At 52.7% G+C, this 24,188-nt stretch overlaps 10 protein-coding genes across 10 annotated transcripts; 7 read left to right on the forward strand and 3 right to left on the reverse strand.

Annotated features, from left to right (window-relative positions):
• Positions 1-978: 978 nt before the first annotated feature.
• Positions 979-2,328, reverse strand: J4E85_006609 (uncharacterized protein; the record flags this gene model as incomplete). The annotated part of the gene is made up of 5 exons (XM_051470845.1): positions 979-1,022; positions 1,079-1,464; positions 1,749-1,912; positions 1,960-2,042; positions 2,205-2,328. The coding sequence occupies 5 exons, from the start codon at positions 2,326-2,328 to the stop codon at positions 979-981; spliced, it is 801 nt and encodes a 266-aa protein (XP_051325055.1).
• A 3,511-nt stretch (positions 2,329-5,839) lies between these two features.
• On the forward strand, positions 5,840-6,163 carry J4E85_006610 (uncharacterized protein; the record flags this gene model as incomplete). Its single annotated transcript, XM_051470846.1, has 2 exons — positions 5,840-5,899; positions 6,038-6,163. The coding sequence occupies 2 exons, from the start codon at positions 5,840-5,842 to the stop codon at positions 6,161-6,163; spliced, it is 186 nt and encodes a 61-aa protein (XP_051325056.1).
• A 2,352-nt stretch (positions 6,164-8,515) lies between these two features.
• J4E85_006611 (uncharacterized protein) lies at positions 8,516-9,450 on the forward strand (the record flags this gene model as incomplete). Its single annotated transcript, XM_051470847.1, has 2 exons — positions 8,516-8,754; positions 8,808-9,450. 2 exons carry the CDS (start codon positions 8,516-8,518, stop codon positions 9,448-9,450), a joined length of 882 nt encoding a protein of 293 aa, XP_051325057.1.
• A 2,607-nt stretch (positions 9,451-12,057) lies between these two features.
• SAR1 (COPII coat GTPase) lies at positions 12,058-13,205 on the reverse strand (the record flags this gene model as incomplete). The annotated part of the gene is made up of 9 exons (XM_051470848.1): positions 12,058-12,374; positions 12,423-12,532; positions 12,584-12,622; positions 12,669-12,689; positions 12,745-12,770; positions 12,824-12,861; positions 12,936-13,047; positions 13,092-13,137; positions 13,189-13,205. The coding sequence occupies 9 exons, from the start codon at positions 13,203-13,205 to the stop codon at positions 12,058-12,060; spliced, it is 726 nt and encodes a 241-aa protein (XP_051325058.1).
• Positions 13,206-13,430: 225 nt separating this feature from the next.
• Positions 13,431-14,196, forward strand: ATP7 (ATP synthase d subunit; the record flags this gene model as incomplete). Its single annotated transcript, XM_051470849.1, has 4 exons — positions 13,431-13,442; positions 13,574-13,969; positions 14,025-14,111; positions 14,167-14,196. The coding sequence occupies 4 exons, from the start codon at positions 13,431-13,433 to the stop codon at positions 14,194-14,196; spliced, it is 525 nt and encodes a 174-aa protein (XP_051325059.1).
• Positions 14,197-14,582: 386 nt separating this feature from the next.
• On the reverse strand, positions 14,583-15,932 carry J4E85_006614 (uncharacterized protein; the record flags this gene model as incomplete). Its single annotated transcript, XM_051470850.1, has 1 exon — positions 14,583-15,932. One exon carries the CDS (start codon positions 15,930-15,932, stop codon positions 14,583-14,585), a length of 1,350 nt encoding a protein of 449 aa, XP_051325060.1.
• Positions 15,933-16,634: 702 nt separating this feature from the next.
• On the forward strand, positions 16,635-17,669 carry J4E85_006615 (uncharacterized protein; the record flags this gene model as incomplete). Its single annotated transcript, XM_051470851.1, has 1 exon — positions 16,635-17,669. The coding sequence occupies one exon, from the start codon at positions 16,635-16,637 to the stop codon at positions 17,667-17,669; it is 1,035 nt and encodes a 344-aa protein (XP_051325061.1).
• Positions 17,670-18,887: 1,218 nt separating this feature from the next.
• On the forward strand, positions 18,888-19,477 carry J4E85_006616 (uncharacterized protein; the record flags this gene model as incomplete). Its single annotated transcript, XM_051470852.1, has 3 exons — positions 18,888-19,013; positions 19,065-19,322; positions 19,421-19,477. The coding sequence occupies 3 exons, from the start codon at positions 18,888-18,890 to the stop codon at positions 19,475-19,477; spliced, it is 441 nt and encodes a 146-aa protein (XP_051325062.1).
• Positions 19,478-19,959: 482 nt separating this feature from the next.
• EGD2 (GAL4 enhancer protein) lies at positions 19,960-20,740 on the forward strand (the record flags this gene model as incomplete). The annotated part of the gene is made up of 3 exons (XM_051470853.1): positions 19,960-20,196; positions 20,301-20,359; positions 20,410-20,740. The coding sequence occupies 3 exons, from the start codon at positions 19,960-19,962 to the stop codon at positions 20,738-20,740; spliced, it is 627 nt and encodes a 208-aa protein (XP_051325063.1).
• Positions 20,741-22,812: 2,072 nt separating this feature from the next.
• Positions 22,813-23,112, forward strand: J4E85_006618 (uncharacterized protein; the record flags this gene model as incomplete). The annotated part of the gene is made up of 2 exons (XM_051470854.1): positions 22,813-22,984; positions 23,039-23,112. 2 exons carry the CDS (start codon positions 22,813-22,815, stop codon positions 23,110-23,112), a joined length of 246 nt encoding a protein of 81 aa, XP_051325064.1.
• Positions 23,113-24,188: the final 1,076 nt, after the last annotated feature.

Genomic DNA, 24,188 nt, shown 5'->3' on the forward strand with positions numbered 1-24,188 from the left:
ACGACCTTGTTGTATAGGCCTGGGATCAAGAATCTCACGGTGCAGCACATTCCACGAATACATTCATCACGTAGACAAGAAGCGCGAAAACCGATTGCAATCCATCGCAACGCACTCAAGCCATCCATCCATCCCAGTCAACCCCGCCACCCGCGATCACCTTCCACCCCTCGCCCACGTCGCAACACACGACACGACACGAGACACGCTGACGCACAGACAGCATGATCAGCAACTCGATCACCCCTGCGGCAAAGGAACGGCTCGGATTGCGTCTTGACAAGGAAAGTGCCACACCGTGACGGGTTGGACGGTTATACCCCAGATCCATCGCTCGCAATGCGCACCCCTGCGGACAAACGGGCCTGAGCGCCGCCGTGGTGTGGTTGGATGCTGGGGGCTGGCTAACGTAACTTTACTGAAATTGGAGACAACGGAAACCCGCCACTCGGATAGGGCGTACGGGACTTGAGTGTGCGTCAAGGTAGGTACGTACCAGATGTGTGACTGCCGACATGAAGGGGTCTGGGGTTGGGTCGAGGAGGGTGAGAGTTTTTCGGGTCGTTGTTTGGGCGGGTTGGGTTTGTGGTGTCTTGCAGTTTTGCAAGATTGTTGATGAGAATGTGTAGCTGAGTTTCGAACCTGAGCACGGCGAAACGTTACAGATATCAAGATTCATCGTATATTGTTCATTCGCTATGGTATCATAATGCTCTCGGGTATGGGTATATCTCATCATCAACCTCATCATCTTCAATCCCCCGCAACCTCGCCGGCGTCAACGGCGCAATGGGGCACAATGTCTGCGTAGAGAACCTCGCTGTGGGGCTCAGCGTTGGGCTGTCCATGCTTTTCCACTCCGTATACGCATCTTTACTCTCCACGAGCGTTGGCGCAGAACCCAAACTACCCACACTCCTAACCGTCTCTAATATGTCACCCTTCTCGCAGGAGTCGGCCGTGCTATACCGATCCAAGCTATTCCTTCGCGATCGAGGAAAGTAACTTCGTTTCTGGTAACGCTGTTCGCCTGTGGTGCAGATTCGAGGTGGGAAATCTGGCCGGCAGTCCACCTTACTGCTGAGGTCGCCTTTGGAGCGCGAGGCCAGGCTGCTGGAAAAATCATCCTGGATGCAGGGGAGGATCTTCTGTACCACGCGGTTCTTTCTTGTGTAGCGGCTGAAGTCTGAAGCGTCCGACTTTCTCGGTTGTTGTTGTTGTTGCTGTTGCTGTTGCCAATCACCACGAAACTCGCGATCAATGGGCGTCGCTTTGGTGCGGAAGTTGAAGATCCATCGTGTGACGAGGCCGCGTAGGATCGGTATGTTGGCTACGATGATTGCTACGTTGTTCTCAATGTGGTTGATGCAGTAGTCGATCGGGTAGGTCCAATCGGGGTTGAACAGAGTGTAGAGGCGGTCGCGATACGATAAGTAGATCTTTGCCGCGCCGATGGCAGTAACACTGTGGAGAGGTCAGCTATTATCCTCGCATACTAGGTCAGTGTGACTTACGCGAGACTGCATGTAAACACCACCAATACCACCAAACGGGACCTCAACCGAGCACTCATCATCCTTCGCACGATGATGAAAGGTATCGGGAGGATCAGAACATCGGTGAGTAGATTGGCGCATGTGACCCAGATCAACATTTCTCCCATTTTGTGTCTGCCCATGCAATGCAGGTTGCCGAAAGTCCTCGGCTTCCAAGTGTTTCCAGTTAGAGGTGGACAGATGAAGATGTACAAGAACCATGGTATCAATGCGCTTCCAACAGTGAAGACCAAGATGGCATAGAGCACTCGCTTGAGCCATTCAATAACGGAACCGGCCCGAAGGAGGAGAAGGATGATCGATGCTTTGACGAGCGGTAGTATGGGGATGTTCAAGAGGTTGAACGCCATGACAACCTGCTGCTATTAGTTCTCTCGCTGTAGCATGGTGGGACTAAACATACGGCATAGTACTCGTCATAGTTTGGTTCTATCTCGTTCGGCGGCACCTCCCAGATATGCACGCCAACATGCCACATCTTGACATCTGTTCAGGGTCAGTAAGAGCCAGTGTCGGCGCTTACATCAGTACGTACGTCGGTGAGAAGGCCCTATGAGGGCTATGGAAAGCAGTAACGGAAGTATGATAAGCCAGTCATCTGTACAAGTACGTCAGTACGGTTTGCGCAAGTGATGTTGAACGCCATACCCCAGCTTAACCGTAAGTTCAGCTTCCGCCGTGTGTATATCCGCAGAATAACGAATATCGAAGCCAAGAGGGGAGTGCCGTAGATCACCCCCAGGCAGGTGAGTTGAAGAGGATAGGTAGGCATCTCGACGACCTACTCTCAGAAACCTGAAGAAATCGCGAAAACCACATCTCGCCCTGCTGGTGGGTGGGCTTCCTCATATAAACCCGGAACAAGGTCAAGGGCTGCGAAACCCTTGTCCCCTTACGCGCGCCCAAGGCAGGCACAGCCGGGTGTCTCCCAAGACGTCCCCCGCAATTTGCTACTTACTGCATATTAACACTTACAGAAACAAGTTAAGCAGAGGCCCTTCTATTTGCCAAACGGTCTAGTCTCCCGTCGGTCGCCCTCACGTGGATGTGCTTGCTGGCTGCACTTTACACATGCCACTCAAAAGGCTTGTCATCGCTATAGAAGCCGGTCGTACTCCATGGTGCGACGGTCTGGATATCGCACTTGCCGCCTCTCAATTAATTCTCTTACACGAACAGCGCACTACATGAGAGATGGCTGGCTTCCAACATCTCGGAGACTGTGCAGCCGAACACGTCCAACGGGGCCTGTTGCGCGGTCCGGTTCGTGGCTGTCAGAGACATGAGAAGCGGGTGTTGTGTGCAGGCGCCAATTGTTCTTTCGCAAGTGGGCATCCGCCAGCGCTAGTACGGAGGACTTGGTGTAACGTATTCATCCTGGAACCTGGACCGATCACAGCGTGTCTAGTAACCGATCCCTGTCGCAGCGAATCTGGGGCCGCCGCTTAAAGGGCAAGACCCAATGGAGAGCGTTAGATATAGTGAATGCGAAGCAGCGGACAGCACGACTGTGGGGATGTCTGCAAGCGAAAGAATCGAATACGGCGACGGCGCAATTCTGACAATATCATCTCGGAGGTAAAGGCTGCGTGGTGGAGCAGTCTGCGTGAATGCGTGGAGATTGTAGGAGCTCAAGCGTGTTCAACAGGTATCACGTTCCGGGGATGTTTCGAGAACAATGGCTTTGGGTAACGCGCCCTCGATGCGACGGCGGAGGTCACTCGGCCCAAGACCGTTTCAGAGGGTCACACTGACGTTCCGCCCTGTGCTCACTTGGGATCGTCATACTGTATCCTTCATTTAATAGCATTGCGACAGCGGAAGTCGGACGAACAAGATCAGACGGGAAACTGCCGGCGATCTGTGCGCTCGTATATTGGGCTACCTACAAGAAGCCTGCTCGGATGAGGTCATCGGCGGGCGGAATAGCTTGATGGGCGCACTGTATCGCATCCAGAAGTGCAACGGCCTGAGGTTTGCATCTGGTAGTAGGTCAGACCGAGGTCGTTCGCCTGCGCGTAAAGAGAAGGTGCCAATGACGCGTGAAACCACATCACCGTCATGTGTGAACAGTCAATCTCGCAGATACGCAAACAAGCAAAAATATAAAAAGATAAGAGTGTGGAGCGGAGCTCGAAGATTGCGTAGCAACGTAGAAGGTTGGAGCTTCAAAATTCTTTTAAGGTTAGCCCAACGTTGGCCGCCGAAACGCACGATGTCGCATACACGCATTCCGAGATGTGGGATTTCCTTTTGACGCAGTTCATCGGTTTTCTCTTTTCCCCGGAGATGCATAAAATCGATCTGTTCAGCACGAATTAGAGACTCCACTATACGCTGCGCAGCGAGAAAGGGCAAGCGTAACTTCTAAGAATTTTGCACTGCTAGAAAGACGTACAAGTGAGCTTGTGGTGACTCAACCGTCCAGAACCATTGCCTTGATAAGCAGATATATTACAATCGTGGCTATGTGTCGGAGCAGCGCGAAGGTCTAGGGTCCGCGTGGCAGCTTCAAATGGCCCGAATACCAGTACCAGGAAATGTTGAGCGCGACCCAGACTGGACGGTAGCATGCAAGCATATAGCCTTCGGCGTTACCAAGAGCTCGTCGTGGGTCAACTCTATACCAGAGGCATGGTCCAGTTTCGCATCTCCCGTCGTCAAGCAGGCTTCCTCCCCGATGCGAATGACGCGATCATGTACAGCACTCCAGTGCCCATACCAACACCAGCTCCTCCCAGCATGGCACTCCCAACAGTTATCGGCACCCGGCCGCTCCGTGCAGCGATCAGAGCCCCAGCAGCACCGGTCCCAGCCGCGCCAAGTGTGACCCAATCTGTTTTCACTTCGCCATGATTCTCCAGTATCCGCCATGACCTATCTTTCCACTCTATTTCCTCTCGGCCTCTCATGCGGCCCCATGTCATGATCGCGCCAGCTGCTGTTCCTAGAACGAGGCCGCGACCGGCAGTCTTGAGCGTACGAGATAGGATTGTAGCGTAATCGATCGGGGAATTACGGTATCGTGCTGCGATGATAGAGGCTGGAAACTGGAGGATTGAAAAGAAGGAAAATGACATGGCTGAAGCGCGCATGACATGCAGGTATAGGATACTGCGCGCATACGGCTGGTCTTCGGCGTAAGGAGGATGTGGGAACAAGGACGTCATCTCGAACGTTTGGCGCGCGATTCGTAGGTGGTTCGAATTCGAGGGCGGAATGTGGTTACGTGAATCGGACTGGGGATGATTTCGGTCGAGGTTTGGTTCGATCGTGTATTGGCGTTGTTTCTGGGTGTATCGAAGTGTAGGCGAGTTTTGACGAGCTACAGGTAAGTATCGAACCTCTTGGGGGGAAATAGTTCATCATATGTTCGCAGCGAGAGGGGTTGCCTGAGAGCATGCGCGCATGCTTCTCGTCCGTATGCCCCGATGAGGCCCTACAGTCGGAGAGAACATGATGCCGGTTGCGAGTGTCGGCCGCAAGTAATGCGACAGCCTTGTGTATCTTTACAATATGCCTGCCTTAGGTCCAGGCCACAACGGTGTTCTGCCAATGATATTCGAACAAGCCTCTGAGCTCGCGTTCCGTGGCTTGCGGCCTGCTCAGGCGTCCCGTGCGTCTGGATTTAGGAGCACTCGGCCACCGAGCTCGTCGCAGCTTCTCTGAAAAGGCCTTCTCGAGGTCCTGTGCATTGGTCCTACTTGCGCGGAATGTCATCGCAAGAAGCTGAACTTTGGAAAATTTTCCGGGTGTCATGCGTCGAGATGGGACTGCCAGCTGCTGTCAGGACAACAAGGAGATCCATGGTCGCGCCAGTCGATGGCGATCATGTTTGGAACGCCCGTCATCTCTGATGCAGATGCCCAGGACGGTACTATGCCAATGAGGAGTTCGTGATACTTCCCCGGACAACGCCTGTGGCTGCCGCGTCCGCGGCTGGTACTTGCGCGACATAATGCGGAGAGGGCGACACTGGACAACGCGAACGCCATCTGACACGGGCCGAGTCGCGATCATGCTTGGGATCACGAGATGGAGGTTGGCGGTTGCACGATGCAGGATTTCGAGCGTGCACCGCGCGTCTGCTGCTGCGAAGCCCCATGACGTCACAGAACCCGAGGATCATATATGCACCATCGCAGCACAGACGCTACAGGCTATCACCAAAGCTCACTACCACTTAGCCGGCATCCAACAAACTTTACTATCTTCGGGAACTCGGATCGCGACCACCCTGAAACAAACAAACAATCCACCAACCTCCAAGGCCAATCGTCAACATGCCCATCGGCCAGCAGGAAAGCGGTGTAACTTCTGGCGTCAAGTTTGTCACGTCCACTGTAGGCAATACGGTTGGCGGCGTTACAAACACTCTAGGAGGGGTTGTTGGCGCGGTTGGACGAGGCTTAGGGGAAACGGTAGATTAATCTGTACTAACTACAAATGAAGATATACTGACTCTGAGCGCCTTTGCTTAGGTCGAGGGCGCCACAGGCAGTGCCGGTCGGCCGGTTGCACGAGGCCTTGCCGATGTATCCACGAGCATTGAGAAAGGTGCAAACGATGTAGCAGGAGGCGTCAAACGTGCTGGGGAGGGCAAATAGATCTCGATAAGGTTCGACAAGAGTTGGACTTGTCAGTGAAGACTGGGGCTTATACCACATTCTCCACAGCCTACATCCTGGCGTATAGCGGGGGACGGACAAGACCACACACAGCCACCAAATGCTATCAGCATGGGATGTCGCCAAGTCCATAGGTACATATCTCGTATGTAATGTACCTCTGACGCCAGTGTCCCATACTAACTTGAGTTGGCTTCTTAGGCATTGTGATCAGATGTGTGTCCAAGACGCGATGCCGGAGCAGTGCGCCGAAGAGATCTCCGCTCATATTATGCAACGCCTATGTGAAGCTTGCACTTTTGTGATCCTCGAAAGATACCGCGGCCGAGTAGCCCGAGTCTTCTCCACCGGATGCCGATGGTTCCGGATATCTCATGCCGAAGCAACCTTTACCTAGGTCCAGGTACATGAGCATCCCACGCCTGGCATACCCATGGCGCAGCTAGCTACTGTCCGGCGGACTTCGTTGGTTCTGTCTCGGAGTACCAGTCCAAAGGACACCGAAGGGAAGTAGAGAAGGACCCTGCGGGGACTAAATTGTCGGTAGGCGCGCCACTGTCCCATGGATCAGCGTGGAGGGTCCATCCATCGTGAGATCGTGATCGCCGAGGCCGAACAACCTCACCAACTCAGACCCTTTCGGCTCGGCTCCCTGTCATACGCTGGCCGCGGTGTTGGATGTACATATGCGTGTCTAGGAAAGGCAGGCGCCGTGCGGGGTCAGATGATCAAACCTACTTTCGTCACTCGCGGAAAGCCTCACCGTGTCACTGACCGCACGAGAAGCTGCAATGGGAATGACTACTGATGGTTAGCTGTCGAGTACGTGCAGCTGCTTAGCGCCACGATTGCGGGATAAATCAGCACAGAGGGTGGAGGACGACTCAAGTGTGTGACGTCAATGGTACGTCTGACATATGCGCATCTCATGTCAGATATGTCTACCATTGCAATATTTGCAACTTCACATCGTAGCCAAGGGTAGTGGTATAGTTTCCAAATGCCATGTTTCCATCGCACAAAATCCCACGAATGCAACCAGTCTTACCCAACAATCTAAGCGTTCTCTAGGGTTGACCAGCCGACGGAGGCAAATGCGCCAGCCTGCAGCCAGCCAGCCAGCGAGCAATAAGCGGCATACTATCGATATGCGCCCGCAAGGCCAGCATGCCAGCCTCCCCAGCCCGTCCTAAGCGTTCCCAAGCAACGGTTCCACTGGAGAAGGTGGGTTGGGGCGGCTGAAGACACTTGCGAAGGCGAAAGCCACATGTACCCCACAAGCGTTGCGCTAGCGCACGTAAGCGTCGTTCCGAATTGGGAACCGATCTTTGACATCAATTGGGGCATTCGTCTCTTTGACACCAATCCCATCCGTCGTCATCCTTGCATTTTGCCTTCCAATAGTCCGATTGAGCGAGCTACATTTTCACCATACACCACCCTGCAGATCTGCCTGCATGTCGGCCAATGAGACGCGCCCAACTGATGAATAACGACGCCCCGCCACACTCCACATCGAGGCCTACAGAACGCACGTATATTGCTCTAAGGAAGACGCTAGGATGCTGCACGGAGCGATCGTCCTAAACCCGCAGTTACGAGACTTCGGTTGAGCAGCTGTCTTAGAGGTTGCATACCACGGATACCGAGCTCAACACGTCGAGATTTGCATTAGGCAGCATGTCACCGGTCAATTGACGGGCAGAATACATGGACCAGAAGGCTGAAACCATTGCGTCAGAGTAGCCAATGCAATGGCAGCAATCGAGTTCAAAGTTACTCACGGGCTGGGATTGAGATAAGTTTAGACGAGAGGCGGGACGGGCTTTGTTCACGCGCATTCTCAGTGAAATGGTGGGGAACTAACTGAGGGGTCGGATGAATGGGCATCCAATGATGTAGCAGAATTCTCCGCGGTGTTTATCGTTACGGCACGCGCGACCTCTATCCAGCCTCTTTCTCCAGCCGTCAGAAGCGTCGACGCTAGGCGGTTGTAGCTTTGCATTGACGCGTGGAGTTGATCCATGGCCTTGGCTCAAGCGCTGAGGCTTCAGTGCATGTCCGATCTGCGATGATATGCTCGATGAGGTAGATTGAATAGACTAACTACTCGCCTGGGTCTTGAGTATATAGCTGTCTTACCTTCCCGCGTTTCTTACCTACCCAGAACATCTCACACTCTCGTTGTCGTGGTTACCAGCATCGTCGACAGTTTTCCAATCGTATATCAAGTGACTGATACCTCGCTCCTCAGTCTACTTCGTCGCTACTTACGCTCGCTGTCAAGTACGCCCTATACATTAATATCAACCACCAACCGACTATCCGAAAATGAAGTCCTTCGTCGCTGCCGGCCTCGCGGCTGCCGTTGCTGCCTACCCCCAGGCCTCCTCCGACGCTGAGTGTGCGTCCTCTGCCCCGGGCACTTTCGCCATCACCACCGTCAATGCCACCACCACTCCCTCCAGGATGGTCAGGCGCCAGCTCGATGGTACTCTTCAGCTGTCTCTCGAGGATGGCAAGTTGACCGACCAGGCTGGTCGCACCGGTTACATCGCCGCCAACTACCAGTACGTCTCCTACAATACTCTGACATACTCAGTCAGTACTAACATACTATCAGATTCCAGTTCGACCAACCCGTACAGGAGGGTGCTCGCGAGACTGAAGGTTTCGGTCTCTGCAGCAACGGCTCCATGTCCTTGATGGGCTCCGCTGTCTTCTACCAGTGCTTGTCTGGAGACTTCTACAACCTGTACAGCCAGTCGACTGGTGCTCAGTGCATTCCCATCCACATCCAGGCTACCATGTCCGAGGAGACCGGCCCCGTCTCCCAGATCTCTGATGGTCAGCCCCAGGCTACCTCTGCCGGAGCTGTCACTCAGATCTCCGACGGTCAACCCCAGGCTTCCACCCCCGGCGCCGTTGTCACCCAGATTTCTGACGGCCAGCCCCAGGCTTCTTCGCCTGCTGTCGTTACTCAAATCTCCGACGGCCAGCCTCAGGCATCTGCCCCTGTCGTCACCCAGATCTCTGATGGCCAGCCCCAGGCTTCTGCCCCCGTCGTTACTCAGATCTCCGACGGCCAGCCCCAGGCTTCCGCTCCTCTCGTTACCCAGATCTCCGACGGTCAGCCCCAGGCTTCTGCCCCGATCGCCAACTCCACCATGCCTCCCTTCTCAGAGTTCACTGGTGCTGCCTCCACTGGCACTGCCAGCATCGGCGCTCTCGCTGCCGGTTTCCTCGCCCTTTTCTCCTTCTTGTAAGCGAGATCAGCTCTATTCAGCGAGCGCGATGAACATGGGACATGGTCGCTTTGACGATCACATAATGAAGGCTGTAGTGGAGGATGACACGATTTCCTTGCAACGTTCCTTGATGACTGCATGCATCTACGACATCATGTACATAGCTAAAGCATAGGCGGCATGGTGTTTGGATATTTGTTTCTAAGAAGAAGCCACGGACCTAGCTAGTTCAATAGGTAGTCCCGCATCTCCATGCGATGAAAATATTAATACAAACGGATAAAAAAACACAACATTTTCCTCATCTCATCTACCGTGATACCCAGCCCTTCTGCTCCCTCTGACCCCGCAACCCAACCCCTTCACAAATCCTCCGCTTTTCAAGAAATGCCACCCATTACTCAATCCCTTCAAAGCTACTGCGGTAATCCTGGCAAGTCAGTCAGACGACATACATCCTTCGCAGTGCCGCAGAGGCGCATTTCCCTGCTGGTGCATGCTGATCTCTATCCTAGCTGTGTCACGTCACATCACACCGGCGATTGTACGCTTTTCGCTTGCTACTGCATGTAGTCTCCAAAATGCAGTGTCACGCATATGTCTTGACAGGCATCTTGAGCACGTACATAACAGCCGGTGAGGAGGTATATACCCCACGTTCACGTTGCTTAAGCAAGGGCTATGTACCGGTACATTCTCCGAAGTACATGGTACGAAATCATGATGTCAATTGCACATCACACACTTCAATGCAGCTCCTACGATACCACACAGTCCCAAATCACCAAATGGAACAGATACAGCTCAAAGGCACAGTATACATATCTCCAAACAATAAAAGACGACAACAAAGGGAAAAAAAGAAAAACCACGGACAAACGTCGTCAATCCATCCTGCATGCACACACCGTCTCTGCCTCACTATTCCCCCATAACCCCAACCCACCAAGCTACAGCCCACCCTAACCACTTATCCACCCTCAGTCCCTCAGCCAACGTGTCAAACCACCAAAGATTAAGTTGCAGCCCGCGTTATCGATTGACACGCGTGCATGCACTAGAGTCGTTGGGAGGCTTGCGCCGTCTCTAACACTACCAGCAAGCGCATCTAGCAAGCGTGTTATCGAATCCTCTTTAGTTCTTGAGGGATATTAATAGGACGTGAATAGGGCTAGATGGATTAGCTGTGGCGGTGCGTTTTTCTCTTCGGGGTTTCGGCTTTCCGCGGGGACAAAGTTTGGTCGAGGCGGGTTGTTCGACGAACCAGCGGGTTGGGGGTTTACTGTGCCGTGTCAAGGTGGCGAGAACGCCTGGGGAAGGGGCGGTGACCTGCTTTCGACACTGAGAACTCGGTTTCTTGTTATGGACATCGTGAACTGGATTCTTGAAGTGTCTTGCCGTGAGAATGTCTGCGAAATATCGCCTTTAGACATTGAACCAACGCCCAGGATTCCGTATGTAGTCTCGGGAATCGTTTTAACAAAATACGTGCCCAAGCATCGTAAAGTAGGGGTTTGAAGCTTCATCTAGTTAAGGCAGACGGCTTATTGGAACTGTACCTAGGTGATTGTGATTTCGAGATCATGATATCCGCTAACGGATATCGTCATTTCGTTCATCTGAAGCTTCTTTCGCAAAAGGCTCGGATGACGGTGCATCGAAGCGTCAGAGCATCCAGTCAACACTGTTGATTCCTTAGTTTTGCATTCCCAGTTCCGAAATGTGTTTTTGACTCTAGCAAGTAGTCATTTGGCGCCTCTAGATGACTCCTTGCAAAAGCTCCAAACGAGATCGATTTGTTTAATTAGCGCTCTTGGTTTTCCAAAACCGTGTTTCCATTTCTGAGACTCGTTTTAATGTAATGAACGGAGTGATCTAACTTTCTATCTTTTATCCTTTCCACAAAAAGCCAACACGAGATAGCTTCGCTTAATCGACGTTTCTGGATGTCCAAAACCGCATTCACGATTTCCATATCTGGTGTTCGGAATTCTGGTACAACGCATCTAGCACATTTGATATTGCACTCATGCTTGAGCTGGTTACGTGAATTACCGTACCAAAATCGAGGTATCAGACCCTATCAAACGGTGGACATTTGATATCTGTAACGCTTGATTACGATTATACAGTTGTGGCATCTCTGTGTCGGTACATATTCGTTCTTTAGTCTCATCGCTAATTTGCATTTCCAAAATCCATGGGAGTTGCATGCAAAGATGAGTTACGTTTCTTTCATCATGCTAAACCGTTGTCAGCGACTATGATCTCGGAACAGAATACCTTAGGTGTCCGTATTCGATGCGTGATATCTGTCATTCATCACGCATACTAGTGGAATAGAGTCATTGTCGCGCGTGATCTGGAGTTACGCACCGACATAGCGGTCTCGCTCGCTTCGGGCCGACCCAGCCTTCGCTGCACCGTACTACGAGTGTTGGTGTGCAATATGATATTATTCCAAGAGCTAACGCCAACGCCCGTAAGAGTACATCTACTACGCATGTGATAGCCATGGCATGTACTTGCATCTAACTCATACCATCGAGAGCCAACGTGCAGCCACATGCGCTCCCCGCTGCTTTGTGTCCGCCTAGCGTGCTTATAATTGCTGGAGTAATCCGCCTAGACGTACTGGCTCAACCATCTGATACCCTCTCCGTATCCCTGCCTCATGACCACACTGCACATGAAGACCTCAACCGGGCGGATACCCTCGAGCGGTACCTTGCCCTTACCGGTTGTCTGGTATAGACCAAGCGCGGAACGGAGCTGGTCCTCGGAGATGGCGTCGGGGTGGTCGATCTTGTTTCCAAGAACGACGAAAGGAGTGTTCTTCAGCTCCTCCATGGCGAGAAGAGCATCGAGCTCGGCTTTTGACTCGGAGAGACGCTCGTGGTCTTTGGCGTCAACAAGGAAGACGATGCCGGAAACTTCGGGGACTGGGACATTGTTAGTTTATGCAAACCGATCAGGCAGGCTTGACATACAGTAATCGCGCCATAGTCGGCGGGCTTGTGCGTGACCTCCGAGATCGAAGGTTGTGAACTTGACGTTTCCTATTGAGAGCTCTTCGGAAGTGGGGTGCAGAGTCGGCTGACTGGACCATATGTTAGCCGGTAGTTGTACAATAAGGCCAGATCTCACTTACAGGACAGCGACCCTGTCGTTCTTGAGCATGTGCAGAAGCCTAATCGTGTCAGCGAAAGCTCGCGTGTCCAGTTTGGTAGCCATACGTGGTCTTTCCTGCATTGTCACTGGAGCCTAGTCAGCTATACGTATTTGAATTGGCTGGTATGTGGAAGTGCGTACAGTCCGAGAAAGAGGAGTTTGGCATGCTGTGACGATGTGTTAGCCCGAGTAGTGAAGTTGAGACTATGCTCCTGCTTACCTTGTTCATGAGTCCAAGCGAGGACAGAACATCCCAGACTGTTACAAAACGTCAGCCCATGTTCAACTATGTTCCAAGCAAGCCATTGGTTGATCCGGCAGGTGTTCGGGACATATGCGATGGTATAGTGTCGATGCGCATGTGATAAGCCTGGCCTTGATATTTCCTTGCGCGATGTTGTAGGCGTTGACCTCGGAAGGCGACAGCAGTGCTATGAGAGAGTGCTGGAGGAATCTTGCTCTGCCGTGCTACGGCAACGAACACATACGTCCATCCAGTTCGGGACATAACGAGGGAGGGTAGTTAACTTACACCTGGAGCGAGGTCAGTAAGAAAGCAATATAGGCACATAGCAAGGGGCTTACCAGTCGAGAATCCACATGTTGATGAGAGTTGTTCGGGTCTAGACTGTTGGTTGAGAATGTAGCAACGAAGTGTAGAGTGTGAATGGGAAAGGTAATGTTGGGGGAACATGGCCGCGATCGAGGCGGAAGTCGAATGGCCCGTGCACCAGATCCTTGGCGGCGCTGTTCCGAGCTCTCGCGAAGAACTTGGACATCAACCCTCCCGAACCGAAACCACCGCATCCCCGTCTAAATCCATCACAATGGCCGTCGGAGTACGTCACACCCCTTCCAGAAGACCCGTCGGAGCTCTCGAATGCCCAATTGCTGCGCCGGCAGTAGCCCCCCACCCGCAATGGCTCCTCCGAAATGCAGAACAAGAAAACTAACATATCCCCTCTTGTAGCGTAGCGCAGCCCTCAAGCTCGACTGGACCAAGCTGGGCACCCAGCTCGGCCTCAAGGGCCAAACCGCCGCCGCCCTCCAGTCCTTCAAGAAGCGCAACGACGATGCGCGTCGCAAAGTCACCGTTCTCTCCGAGCAGTCCCAGACCGTCGACTTCAACCACTACCGCGGCATCCTCAAGAACCAGGCCGTTATCGACGACATCGAGAAGCAGTTCAACGCTTTCAAGCCCCAGACATACGATGTAGGAAGGCAGATCAAGGCGATTGAGGCTTTCGAGGCCCAGGCCGTCCAGAGCGCAGAGCAGACCAAGAGTGTTGTCGACAAGGAGTTGAGCGACCTCCAGAAGACACTGAAGAACATTGAGGATGCCAGGCCATTCGCTGACCTCACTGTTGTACGTATATACGGTTACGGGCAAGTGAGGGACAAGAGGCTGACAGATATCACAGGACGAGGTCGCAGCTGCTCAGCCCGAGATCGACAAGCGCACCGAGCAGCTCGTCTCCAAGGGTCGCTGGGCCGTTCCCGGCTACAAGGCAAGTTTCTGGAACACTCAAGACAGTTCATATGCAAGTGCTAACAACCCCGCAGGAGAAGTTTGGCGATCTTTCCGTCCTCTAAGCATCTTCTTTGCATGTAGTCGAGATGTACCCGATCTGGGCTGTATTACCTACGTATTTGTGAATAGTTCCAGACAGTGGAAATGCACCCTAGATTTTGACCATTTACATCATTCAGCCTGCGTTGCTCATATTGATTTCAACGCAGCCACCTCGAGACTTGTACAGCATGAATTCTTACATGAATGGACAACCCCGCAAATCATACATCACGAAAGAAACGCTTTCTGCTGAGGATGCCACTCGTATTTCATTACATATGCATTTGATACCGAACCCTCCAAGCACTAGAAGTCACATCGCTATATTGTCATTTCGAAAACGCCGCCCAATGCTTATCAAATACCCCTTGGTCTTACAAAAAATGCCCCCCACCTGAAATTAACCCTACTCATCATACTCCGCATCCCTGACCCCACAAAAGTCACTACCGAAGCAACTGTCCACCATATACCACACCCGCCAGTAGAGACTCGCATTGTTTGCGTCGAAAGTTCCGTCCTCTTTTCTCGGTACATGGTCGCCAATGATACCATGTCCTGAGCCAATCACCCATCCAATGACAGGCACCGAGCCGACTGTTTGCTGCCAGCGGGGTTTTGCGGGGAGGAAGGCCTTTTCTTGTGGGAGGAACACAGCGGGCTTCACGTTTGCGCCCTTGAGTCGCAGGGTTGCGCGTTGAGAACGGGGGTTCAATGCTGTGGTAGTTGCATGCGCGGGAACGGTGTTTGGGTCGAGAGCTTGGTGCATTTCGCGTGGTTGAGACATGGGTTCCACGGGCATGTCGTCGAGATGGCTTGGGAAAGCGCCGCTTGTACTCCTCAGCCAGGCTGGTTCCGAGTTTGATTGCGATACAAGTCCTTGTGACGCTGCAGGCTGGGAGGCCGTTGCTGTGGCAGATGAGGCTGTTGCTGAAGACTGAGATGCACCGCGTGGTCCTAAGGTGCCTGAAGATACGGTGTTGGGTGAAGCGATTTGTGACATTCCCCCTCCTTCTGCGCGCAACGGCCGGTCACCACCTTGCGGTCCTGTCCCTCTGTACATCTCTGCGTAAACTGTGTAGCCCTGGATGTTCTTCGGACTGTAGTGACATGCGCGCTCGGCGGCTTCCGCACTATCGAAAGTCACCTTGACCCAGTGGTCTCCCCCAAGATATGTCTTGATCCTGGTCAAGTATTTCGGTTCCAAGTTTGGGTAGTATGTCGAGCGTTGCGCTGCTAGACTATAGCCGAGCCTGGGGTTGGGTGGCTCGCGATCGTATTCTTCGTAGATCATTCCGTTGGAAACCTTCTCGTAGTGTGCTATCGCAGCCCATTGCTGCTCGGATCCGAAGCCGTATAGTATGACTTCCTTGGGTTCTTGTGCGAAAGTGGCGTTCGTTGATGCGCCTGCTGCGAACGAAACGTTCAGTCCGTTGCTTGCGTCTATGAGATTTGGTGCCGAAGCTGATGGTGGTAGTGCACCGGCTGGCCGCGCGGATACCGAGCGCCTCTTGTCTTCGTCTGCCTTGAAACGACTGAAGATGTCATCTTCTGTGCGCTGGTTGTAGAGTCTCGCTTCGTCAGCTGCGTTGCTGGCGCCCAAGGGTGTCTTCGCTCGTGAGGTGCCGCGTTTCCGTGCTTTGCCAAAGGGGCCTTTCTCTTCTGGCACGCGCCGTTGATTTTGATCGGGACTGTCGGGGATCGATGTTAGCTGTGTGTCCGAATCTATGGGTGAATCCCAGTTGAGGTCGTCCATGGCGTCAAGATAGCATGAAGAAGAGGAATGTCGTATAAAGAACACTTTGTAGTCTTGTTTGTCGCATGACTAGGCTCATGCGTGCAGAAGGCTCCATTTGGTAATGGCAGTGAAACATGACTTACTCTGCGAACTCAAGCCCCCAGGGCAGCCTCCTCCCAGTCGAATCAAACGCGCGCTCGGAATCGGGTACTGCGTGGACCTGCATCTCTTCGGTGTGGTCGCGTCGTTCGTTCGGTGATTCGCTTTTCCGTTCGTGGTGCACGCGCGCGTGGTGCGTCAATCTCCTCGGGTCTTTTGTTTATGCGACAGGAAGACGAGCGGAAAGCTAACGCTAGCTCCAGGAACGCCGCGGCAAAGCCACACCGGGCCCGTGCACCAAAACGTGGCGCACAGTGCGATCTCCAAAAGGTGACGCGGAGCCTTTCCCGATCCATCTACCTTGTGCATGCTGCATGCAATCGGAAGTGGCTTACTTTTGAGTGCTGCCTGGTCGCAACAGCCGCTCATAAGTACTCGATGGAACTGACACCTATCATCGTGCGTGGCAAGAAGAGGAAGTACTTACACCCAGCATATGCTGCTGCCTCCAAAAGTAAACCTTTTACCATACCTGCACAAAACTCTTCAGCATCCACATCTCAACTCAAACGTCAACGGAAAACGAAGTCAGCCCGCAAGAAAAAAGAATATACGCCCGCCATGCCGACGCTCCAAGGACTCCCCACAGAACTGCTGGAAATGATCTTTCTTTACAGCATGAACCCAGCGCTTCCACGCTGCTCACGGGATCTTGGCGCGAAACTCTCCTCACATGCCATAGAGATGAGCTTCACTATGCAGGCCTTCTTCCATACCGTCGATCACCGTACCAACTATCGGGACCGACTCGTCACCAGCGATGCCTCACTCCAGTCCAACATCCTGACCTGCCATTTCTTTACCTACGACTTCTTTTTGAAATACGTGCAGCGCGCACAAGATGCCATGGTCAAGTTGCGCGGGAAGGCCTGGGCAGCTACTGGAGTTACGATCCCCGGAGTGTCCTACTTCGACGGACTATGGCCATACAAGTTCACCAAGATCCCTCATCTCGCTTTTGCGCAAGGCTTTCACATACCAGAAAAGTTGCTGCATGGGCCATGGACGGAGGACAAAGCGTCACTGCTTTACGTTTTGGTTAGCCTGACTGGAGAGATCGATTGGGAGGGTAGTATGGCAGGTGAAGTGGCGAAATCGGGCATGAAAGAAGCGATCAAGGAGGGTAACGAGCACGCGGTGGCAGCGCTTGCCGTGCTGTTGGGTGTGCAAAAAGGCATCACTACCGAGCTACTGCAGTATGCTGTCATACATTGCGGTTGCGACATCAACATCATCCGCCACCTACTCTTCAACGGACAGATCCTCGCCGAAGAAGCGTCAAGCACGTTGAATTTCCACGACCCTGCACTGTGGGCATGGGCAGACGTCAACGGTCACAAAGGAGTGACGCTCAAGACCATGCTCAAGGATGCGGTTGCATTTGATCTCGAGTTTTACTTTGAAGATAACGCCGACTGGTCCAAGATCGTCCCCTTCCCGTACGGTGGAAGCAAATTTGACGCAAGGACAGCATTCAACGACGTGGTAAGGGAGCTGCTGACGAACCTGTACCGAAACTACGGAAGGAAAATCACACGAAGGAGAGCAACGACACCAGAGCAGAGAGTCGCGGAGGATGATGCAGATGTTGATTGAGATTTTTATTGAGACTAGCTAGATATGATAGATCACAGAGCGAATACCCTGCCTACACGGCCTACATATCACTTACCTTTGCGACCTGTCTGGCATATCGCGTGAATGGCCTTGATCGTGCTAAACTATTTCTTCACAAATTTTAGTCGCCTTCATCACATGCGCGCGTGACCCAACGCGGACAAGCCAACTTGATTGAAGAAGGCTAAAAACATGGCTTGACACGAAGACAGAACGTGCAGTTGGCACATGCAGCGATGTTGAGCGTACTTGCGTACACATGAGATTTTACCTGCAGGCTTGTCAGTGACTTGTATCGAAACAAAGCGTTATCAAGCAGAGCGTGTTTGTGGATCCCTTCAGTGATCTTGGTGATAAAATAGTAATCATAGAAATCATATACTATCTATTGCATGTTGTAATCATTGGGAGTGGGGGCGGTGATGTAAAAAAGTAAGAACTGACCTGTGCATGATAGCCGTGTGGAGTGACGGCACTGCAGTCGCATGTCGACATGGGTTTGCAATGAGCAGGCTAACAGCGACGTCGGATGTCGGGTATCTGTTGGCTGGGTATCTAAGCGTCTGTTTTGGTCAGCCGTTGTCGCGAAGTCGGTGCGGTGATGAAGCTGAATGGGTAAGGCAAGCTCAGAATATGTAAGAAATTGAATGTCATGACTTCGACGCCGTTAAGAGACCCCGGCGAGGGTCTCCGACGCCGAGCTCAATCGCAAATTATGTCATCCTAGGATGGGGGAGGAGTGTGGAGGCGAGAGACATACCAGTGGAGCTATGGGTGTTGGATCGTAGCTATGGGTCTTTGGAGTAGTTTAGCTCGGCGCATGTCGCGTCCGTCGCGTCTGCACCTGCAGAGCGCATGGTGCGAGGTCAAGTGGTCGTAATAGCCACGTCGACGACTGCATAAAGTCGCGACGGCTGTCGAGTCGAGCGTGGTGCTTCTGCGGTGCCCGCGGTGCTTGAGGAGATGATGGAAGTCGCGCGGTCGCAGAAAACTTTAAGGACGGCGCTAGCGCCAAGGCGCCTTTCGCTTGTGCACGGCCCCGGCCTCACACTGAATTTCGAACCTCCACCGACCGACATTACTTACTCCCGACAAGAACATCAACACCGACTCCTATTTCCGACCGGTACGCTTTCGACGCAGCAATACTCCACGTGTCTTCCCGTCTAACATTCTCTTGCAGCACATATCGACGAAATGGGTGACGCCGAAATTACAACGAGTGCCTGGAGGCTGGTAGAGGTCGGCCGCGTGGTCCTCTTCAACGAGGGTGCATTCGAGGGCCGCCTCGCTGTCATCGTCGAGATCATTGACCACAAGCGTGTATGGAAAATCCGCGATCCGGGTGCTGTTCAGCGGCTCACACAGACATAGGTCCTCCTCCAAGGTCCCTCCGAGAAGGCCCCTGTCCCTCGCCAGGAAGTCGCGCTTGCGAAACTCTCCCTTACACCCATCGTCATCCCCAAGCTTCCCCGTGCCTCGGGTAACGGCCACGTCGCGAAGAAGTGGGAGGAGCACAAGGTCCAGCAAAAGTTCGACGAGAGCTCATGGGCCCAGAAGCGTGCGGCTATCCAGAAGAGGCGGGGACTCAATGACTTTGAGCGCTTCAAGGTCATGAAGATGAGGAAGCAGGTACGTTCTGGCTTGTACCTGTGTCGTCGAATGCGACCATTCGGACGAGACGCGGTACCCCGGATGCGAATTGGGAACACAGACTAACAACAACACAGGCTCGTTTCGAGGTTCAGAAGACCTTCGCCAAGATCCGCGCCAGCGCAAAGGCATAGGTAGTCTCGATGCTGTCGGGAGACAGGCGTTGTGGTGATCGCTGCATGCAGGTGGCATAGAGGCATGACGTGCATTTCATGAGCATTCCGAAGGCGACCTCAAAGGCATTCAAAAATTCAAGGCCTGGTTAAGGGCGAATAAGTCCAATGTTTGGCACGGTGCAATTCGGTTTGGGAACGGTTTACTCGGCTCTCGCATGCATTCCACATGTAGCAAGAGAGTTCAATCCACAAATTCATGAACACACACGAACAGTGCAACTAGAATTGCAATTTGATACCCCCTTTGAAATGCCCTTCCTTGTGAATTGCGCGACATAGGCTGTGAGAGTAATTGTTGCTTGTGATGGGCGTCATTGCCAATTGCGAGAGCTGCCCGCGCTAAACCGCCCACAAATCATTTTTGGAAGCTCCGACCCCAACTCCGCGACGCTCGATATTGCAGCACCACCACCACCTGCCGTCACCCACAAACCGACAAAATGGCCAACCCCCGCATTGAAGAGCTCCCCGACGAGCCCGAGAAGAAGAACGTCCAGATCGAGGAGGATGAGTCCAGCGACGAGTCTGAGAACGAGGAGGGCGAGGTCAACGTGCCCGCGGGCTCTTCCGTCGCCGTCCACTCCCGCAACGAGAAGAAGGCTCGCAAGGCCATTGCCAAGCTCGGCCTGAAGCACATCGACGGCATCACACGCGTCACCCTCCGCCGACCGAAGAACGTGAGTGCTTTCCGCGCAATTGGTGGGGGAGCTGCAGTCAACAAACACGAGATGCGGGCAGACCGTAGACACAGTGCAGGGTATTAGGCTAACACACCTACCAGGTTCTGTTTGTTATCAACCAGCCGGACGTCTACAAGTCGCCCTCAAGCAACACCTGGATGTGAGTCGCTGCCCCTCAATGGCACAAGCCGCCTGCTGACCCCGCACCAGCATCTTCGGTGAGGCCAAGATCGAGGACTTGAACGCCCAGGCCCAGGCCTCCGCCGCCCAGCAGCTCGCTCAGGGCGAGTCCGCGCCCCACGACCACGCCGGTCATGACCACGGCGACGACTCCGGCAAGGGCAAGGCCAAGGCTGTCGAGGACAAGAAGGACGAGGAGGAAGAGGAGGACGACGATGAGGAGATCGACGACTCTGGTCTTGAGGCCAAGGACATCGAGCTCGTCATGCAGCAGGCCAGCGTCTCGCGGAAGAAGGCCGTCAAGGCCCTCAAGGAGAACGACAACGACATCGTAAACTCCATCATGGCGCTGAGCATATAGACCACTCGGGTCTAGGTGTCTGGGTGTAAAAGGTGGATGACGACTTCAAACGCACTGCGGAGTCGAAAGACTTCTGCCTGCTCATGTAAAAGAATCTATCAACGTGAATCTTTACGAATCATCGGTGGCCGTCCGGTCCATTCGAAAGCATTGGTTCCCAATGATTGCTATCTTGTCGATATGCGTGAGTGATCAGGAACTAACCAGTCTAGAAACCTTCCAGTCGCAAGATAGAATGGAAACGCTAAGCAGTGGCAGAACGGGGGCTGGCACAACGCAGCTGAAATATTCATGGGGCCAGACGAGCGACTGCATCTACCACTTGGCAGTTTTACCTTCTTCTATTGGAGCATATGGTCTCCCAACTCTGAGTCTTGTGGTAGCTGCAAAGCAGCCCTGCGGAATGAGGTGAGATGCAACAAGCATACCTTCTAGCGGTCGATCATCAGAAGTTTAACATGGCGGCTTCCAGTCATGCGCACTCAGACCCCAGTTCATGTGTCTTGAGGCTCTTTCTGACGTAGAGTTGCTGACAAGCCGATACAGCCTCAAGGGCCATTATGCGTGTGCTAAGTGATGGCTACCAATGGCTTCCATCAATCGCGATATGTTCGTCCAGATTGATATGCCTTTTCCAGGATCGCGGATCGCGGGTCCCGAGACTGAGGGTCAACGTCGTGCTTATGTCGTGGCTGGTGAGATGGGGATCGTGACGCCCGAGGACATTTCCAAACGTGGAACGCGGAATCCTAAACGCGCGGTTGCTCAGCAGCGGCTTTGTCAGGTACCCTTCGGAAAGAAAGCTATCCGGGAGCAGTGTTGTTAGCAATCGTGAATTGCGTGAGGATTGCGAGGTAATAGCGGTGAAGTTGGCGAGGGTGCGATACTCAGCCACAAGCTAACCAGCCACAGCGGCCAAATCCGGATCCCATGAACTCTTCCATCGTCAGCACAGATATGGGGATATCAGCCTCAGCCTTCCGACATGTTCTGGTTAGCTTCTTTCTCATTGTGTCGAAATACCCAGATATACAACGGAAAGTTGACTTTCCGAACGTGTTTCGCACACTCCGTCAGGATTGCGCCTAAATGCCGACTCCACACATCGACAACATCGAGCTCAGCTACCATGCTGCGCGTTGGTCCTCAGCATGGCACTTACCTGATACGCAGTATTCTCCGTAAGGTGCAACGGCGATGATGGTGTTGAAGACGCTGTTAGGGTTCAAGCGACCCACTGTTGCTTACACAGTTGAAACATGTTGAATACACGACCAATGAGCGATCAATCCAAACTCTCGGCATCAAGAATGTGGCTGGTATTATCACAGTATCTCTACAAAAGCTCTTGGGATCAGATCGACCGGGCCGCGAGAGCCATGACCAAGTCGCATAGCCCTTGTTCATGACCCATAATCTGACCACAGCACTTGTGTTTGATGTGTCGCAGACCCATTGCTGCAAGCAGACTGGCCTATCAAGGAGACGATGCTAACACTATCGGACCTATATCGAACGCACGGAGGCCTAAAGGGACGAAGGTTATCTCATAGTTCCTCAAAGGATTCATAATCTTACTTGATGCTTCCGCATTCGACAATTCACAGCTGCCTTCTTCACCCTTGGCACTGTTGTTTGGGAAGCCTGCAACTTCTTATGACGATATGGCGTCGAGAGCTGAACTCATCCCCATGGAACTTTCTTGCATGTGGCTCTCCGTGGATGCCTCACGACACACACATTGGCTATGAGATGACTATAGCTGAGAGGGCCACTCCTACGACAACATCAGCAATAGAAAAGACCTATATAATACTTTGACTATCTTCAACAAACGATGGACTCATCACAGCAAGTTGTCCTTCCCATACATCCTCCTCCATCAACTTCGGTACCCCATGTTCAGTTGAGCTCGGGTTCGAATTGCTATTACATGTCCATCGATCCTACATCTTCTACCAGTCCCAACCACAGCGAATACTTTAACCCACCAGCACGTAGATACCGGGTTCCACAGTTCGCCAGAATGTCTTCCAGCCGAAAGATCACCTCCGTACGTCTCAATCCGCTATATGACCGTCAACACCTATTTCCCGGATGCTAAACTCCAACAGGCCGAAAAGGCACAATACATCCAAGCGCTTCGATCTCACCAGTTCAATACCATCGTTGAACTCGTCCGTGTCGAGCAGGCTTTTGCAAAGCTCGGTACACCGGACTGCAGTGAGCCGATGACGGCGGCTTGTAAGTATCGACAATACTGGTATATGTAGATTGAAAACTGATTGTGGGTATCAGGGAAGTACTACGTCGAGTCGCATGGCCTGTTGACCGAACTTCGTGGATTGACTAGGAACTATCCTTTCAGGTAAACTGCCCATCATGACCCCCCGAAGGGTACACGGTGCCTCCCAAAGCATGTGCTAACCCATCTGTAGTTCTGACTGCCTAGACGAAGCAAAGCGACGTGTCTACGCCGACCCTGCAAGCAACCGCTCATGGAACTTGTGTTGGTTGGTTCTGAACAAGATACAAACTGAGTACGTCTACCAAAACATACACTACATTGCGATTTCGTTTGCTGATCTCAAGACAGTCAGCTACTGCCGTACTATGCGCGTTACCAGGCGTCTCAGCCAGCTATGTGGGCGGGTCAGATCACGCAGCTCACGAATGCTTTTGTTAATGAATGGAATTGGGCACTTGGTCAGATGTTGGGGCGTTGGACGCAGCCGCCGGCGCGATGAGAACGTGCGGATTTCAACGGTTTGGTGTGTTGGTGATGGCGTTGATCGCTATCGAGGTCGCGTTCGGGTTCTTGTATTGCTTGTTTCTCTTTCCTATCGGGTTGCAATCTGTTTACACTCGTTTACCCCCTGGTGGTATAACTCTCTTTATACAATGTCTTATATTACATATCTTGCTTAGCCTCTGTTGAACCTGAAGTCCTCTAGCCTACATCCCAGAGACTTAGGTCGTCCTCATTGACCTAGCCATACTTAGATCTGTCTCATTTATGCTACCATCTGTCGCATCCGCGATAATGGCCTCTTGTTTGTATTACTTTCCGCACTCATAGCGTTCAAGTGTATGCCATTAATCCAGAATGCCTAGCACTATCTGTTCCCGTGATATCTAGGGAAGGTGTGTTTGATATTCATCGGACCGTCTCGCGGTTCGTCACTCCGATAGCAAAGAACGTGGCTTTCGCGGAGAGCTACACCGCTCCTTTTCTCGAGTATCATAGGCTACAGTCCTAGCATTTGAGCCTATACTTGCCGTGCCGGCCCAGAATGTCGCCTGCAAAAGCGGGGTATGTGTAAGTCATGCTATATTGATAGGACACAGAGCCAGCCTTGTCGCCTGGTGGGTGTCTCATCGGTGAGATTTGACGAATGACTATCTGGAAGTGTCGGCTGGATACTAGTGCATGTAGACCTTGTATCAG

Source organism: Alternaria conjuncta (genome assembly GCF_024043145.1).
Source record: "Alternaria conjuncta strain BMP 0040 chromosome Unknown scaffold_9, whole genome shotgun sequence".
Classification (NCBI taxonomy): Eukaryota; Fungi; Ascomycota; class Dothideomycetes; order Pleosporales; family Pleosporaceae; genus Alternaria; species Alternaria conjuncta.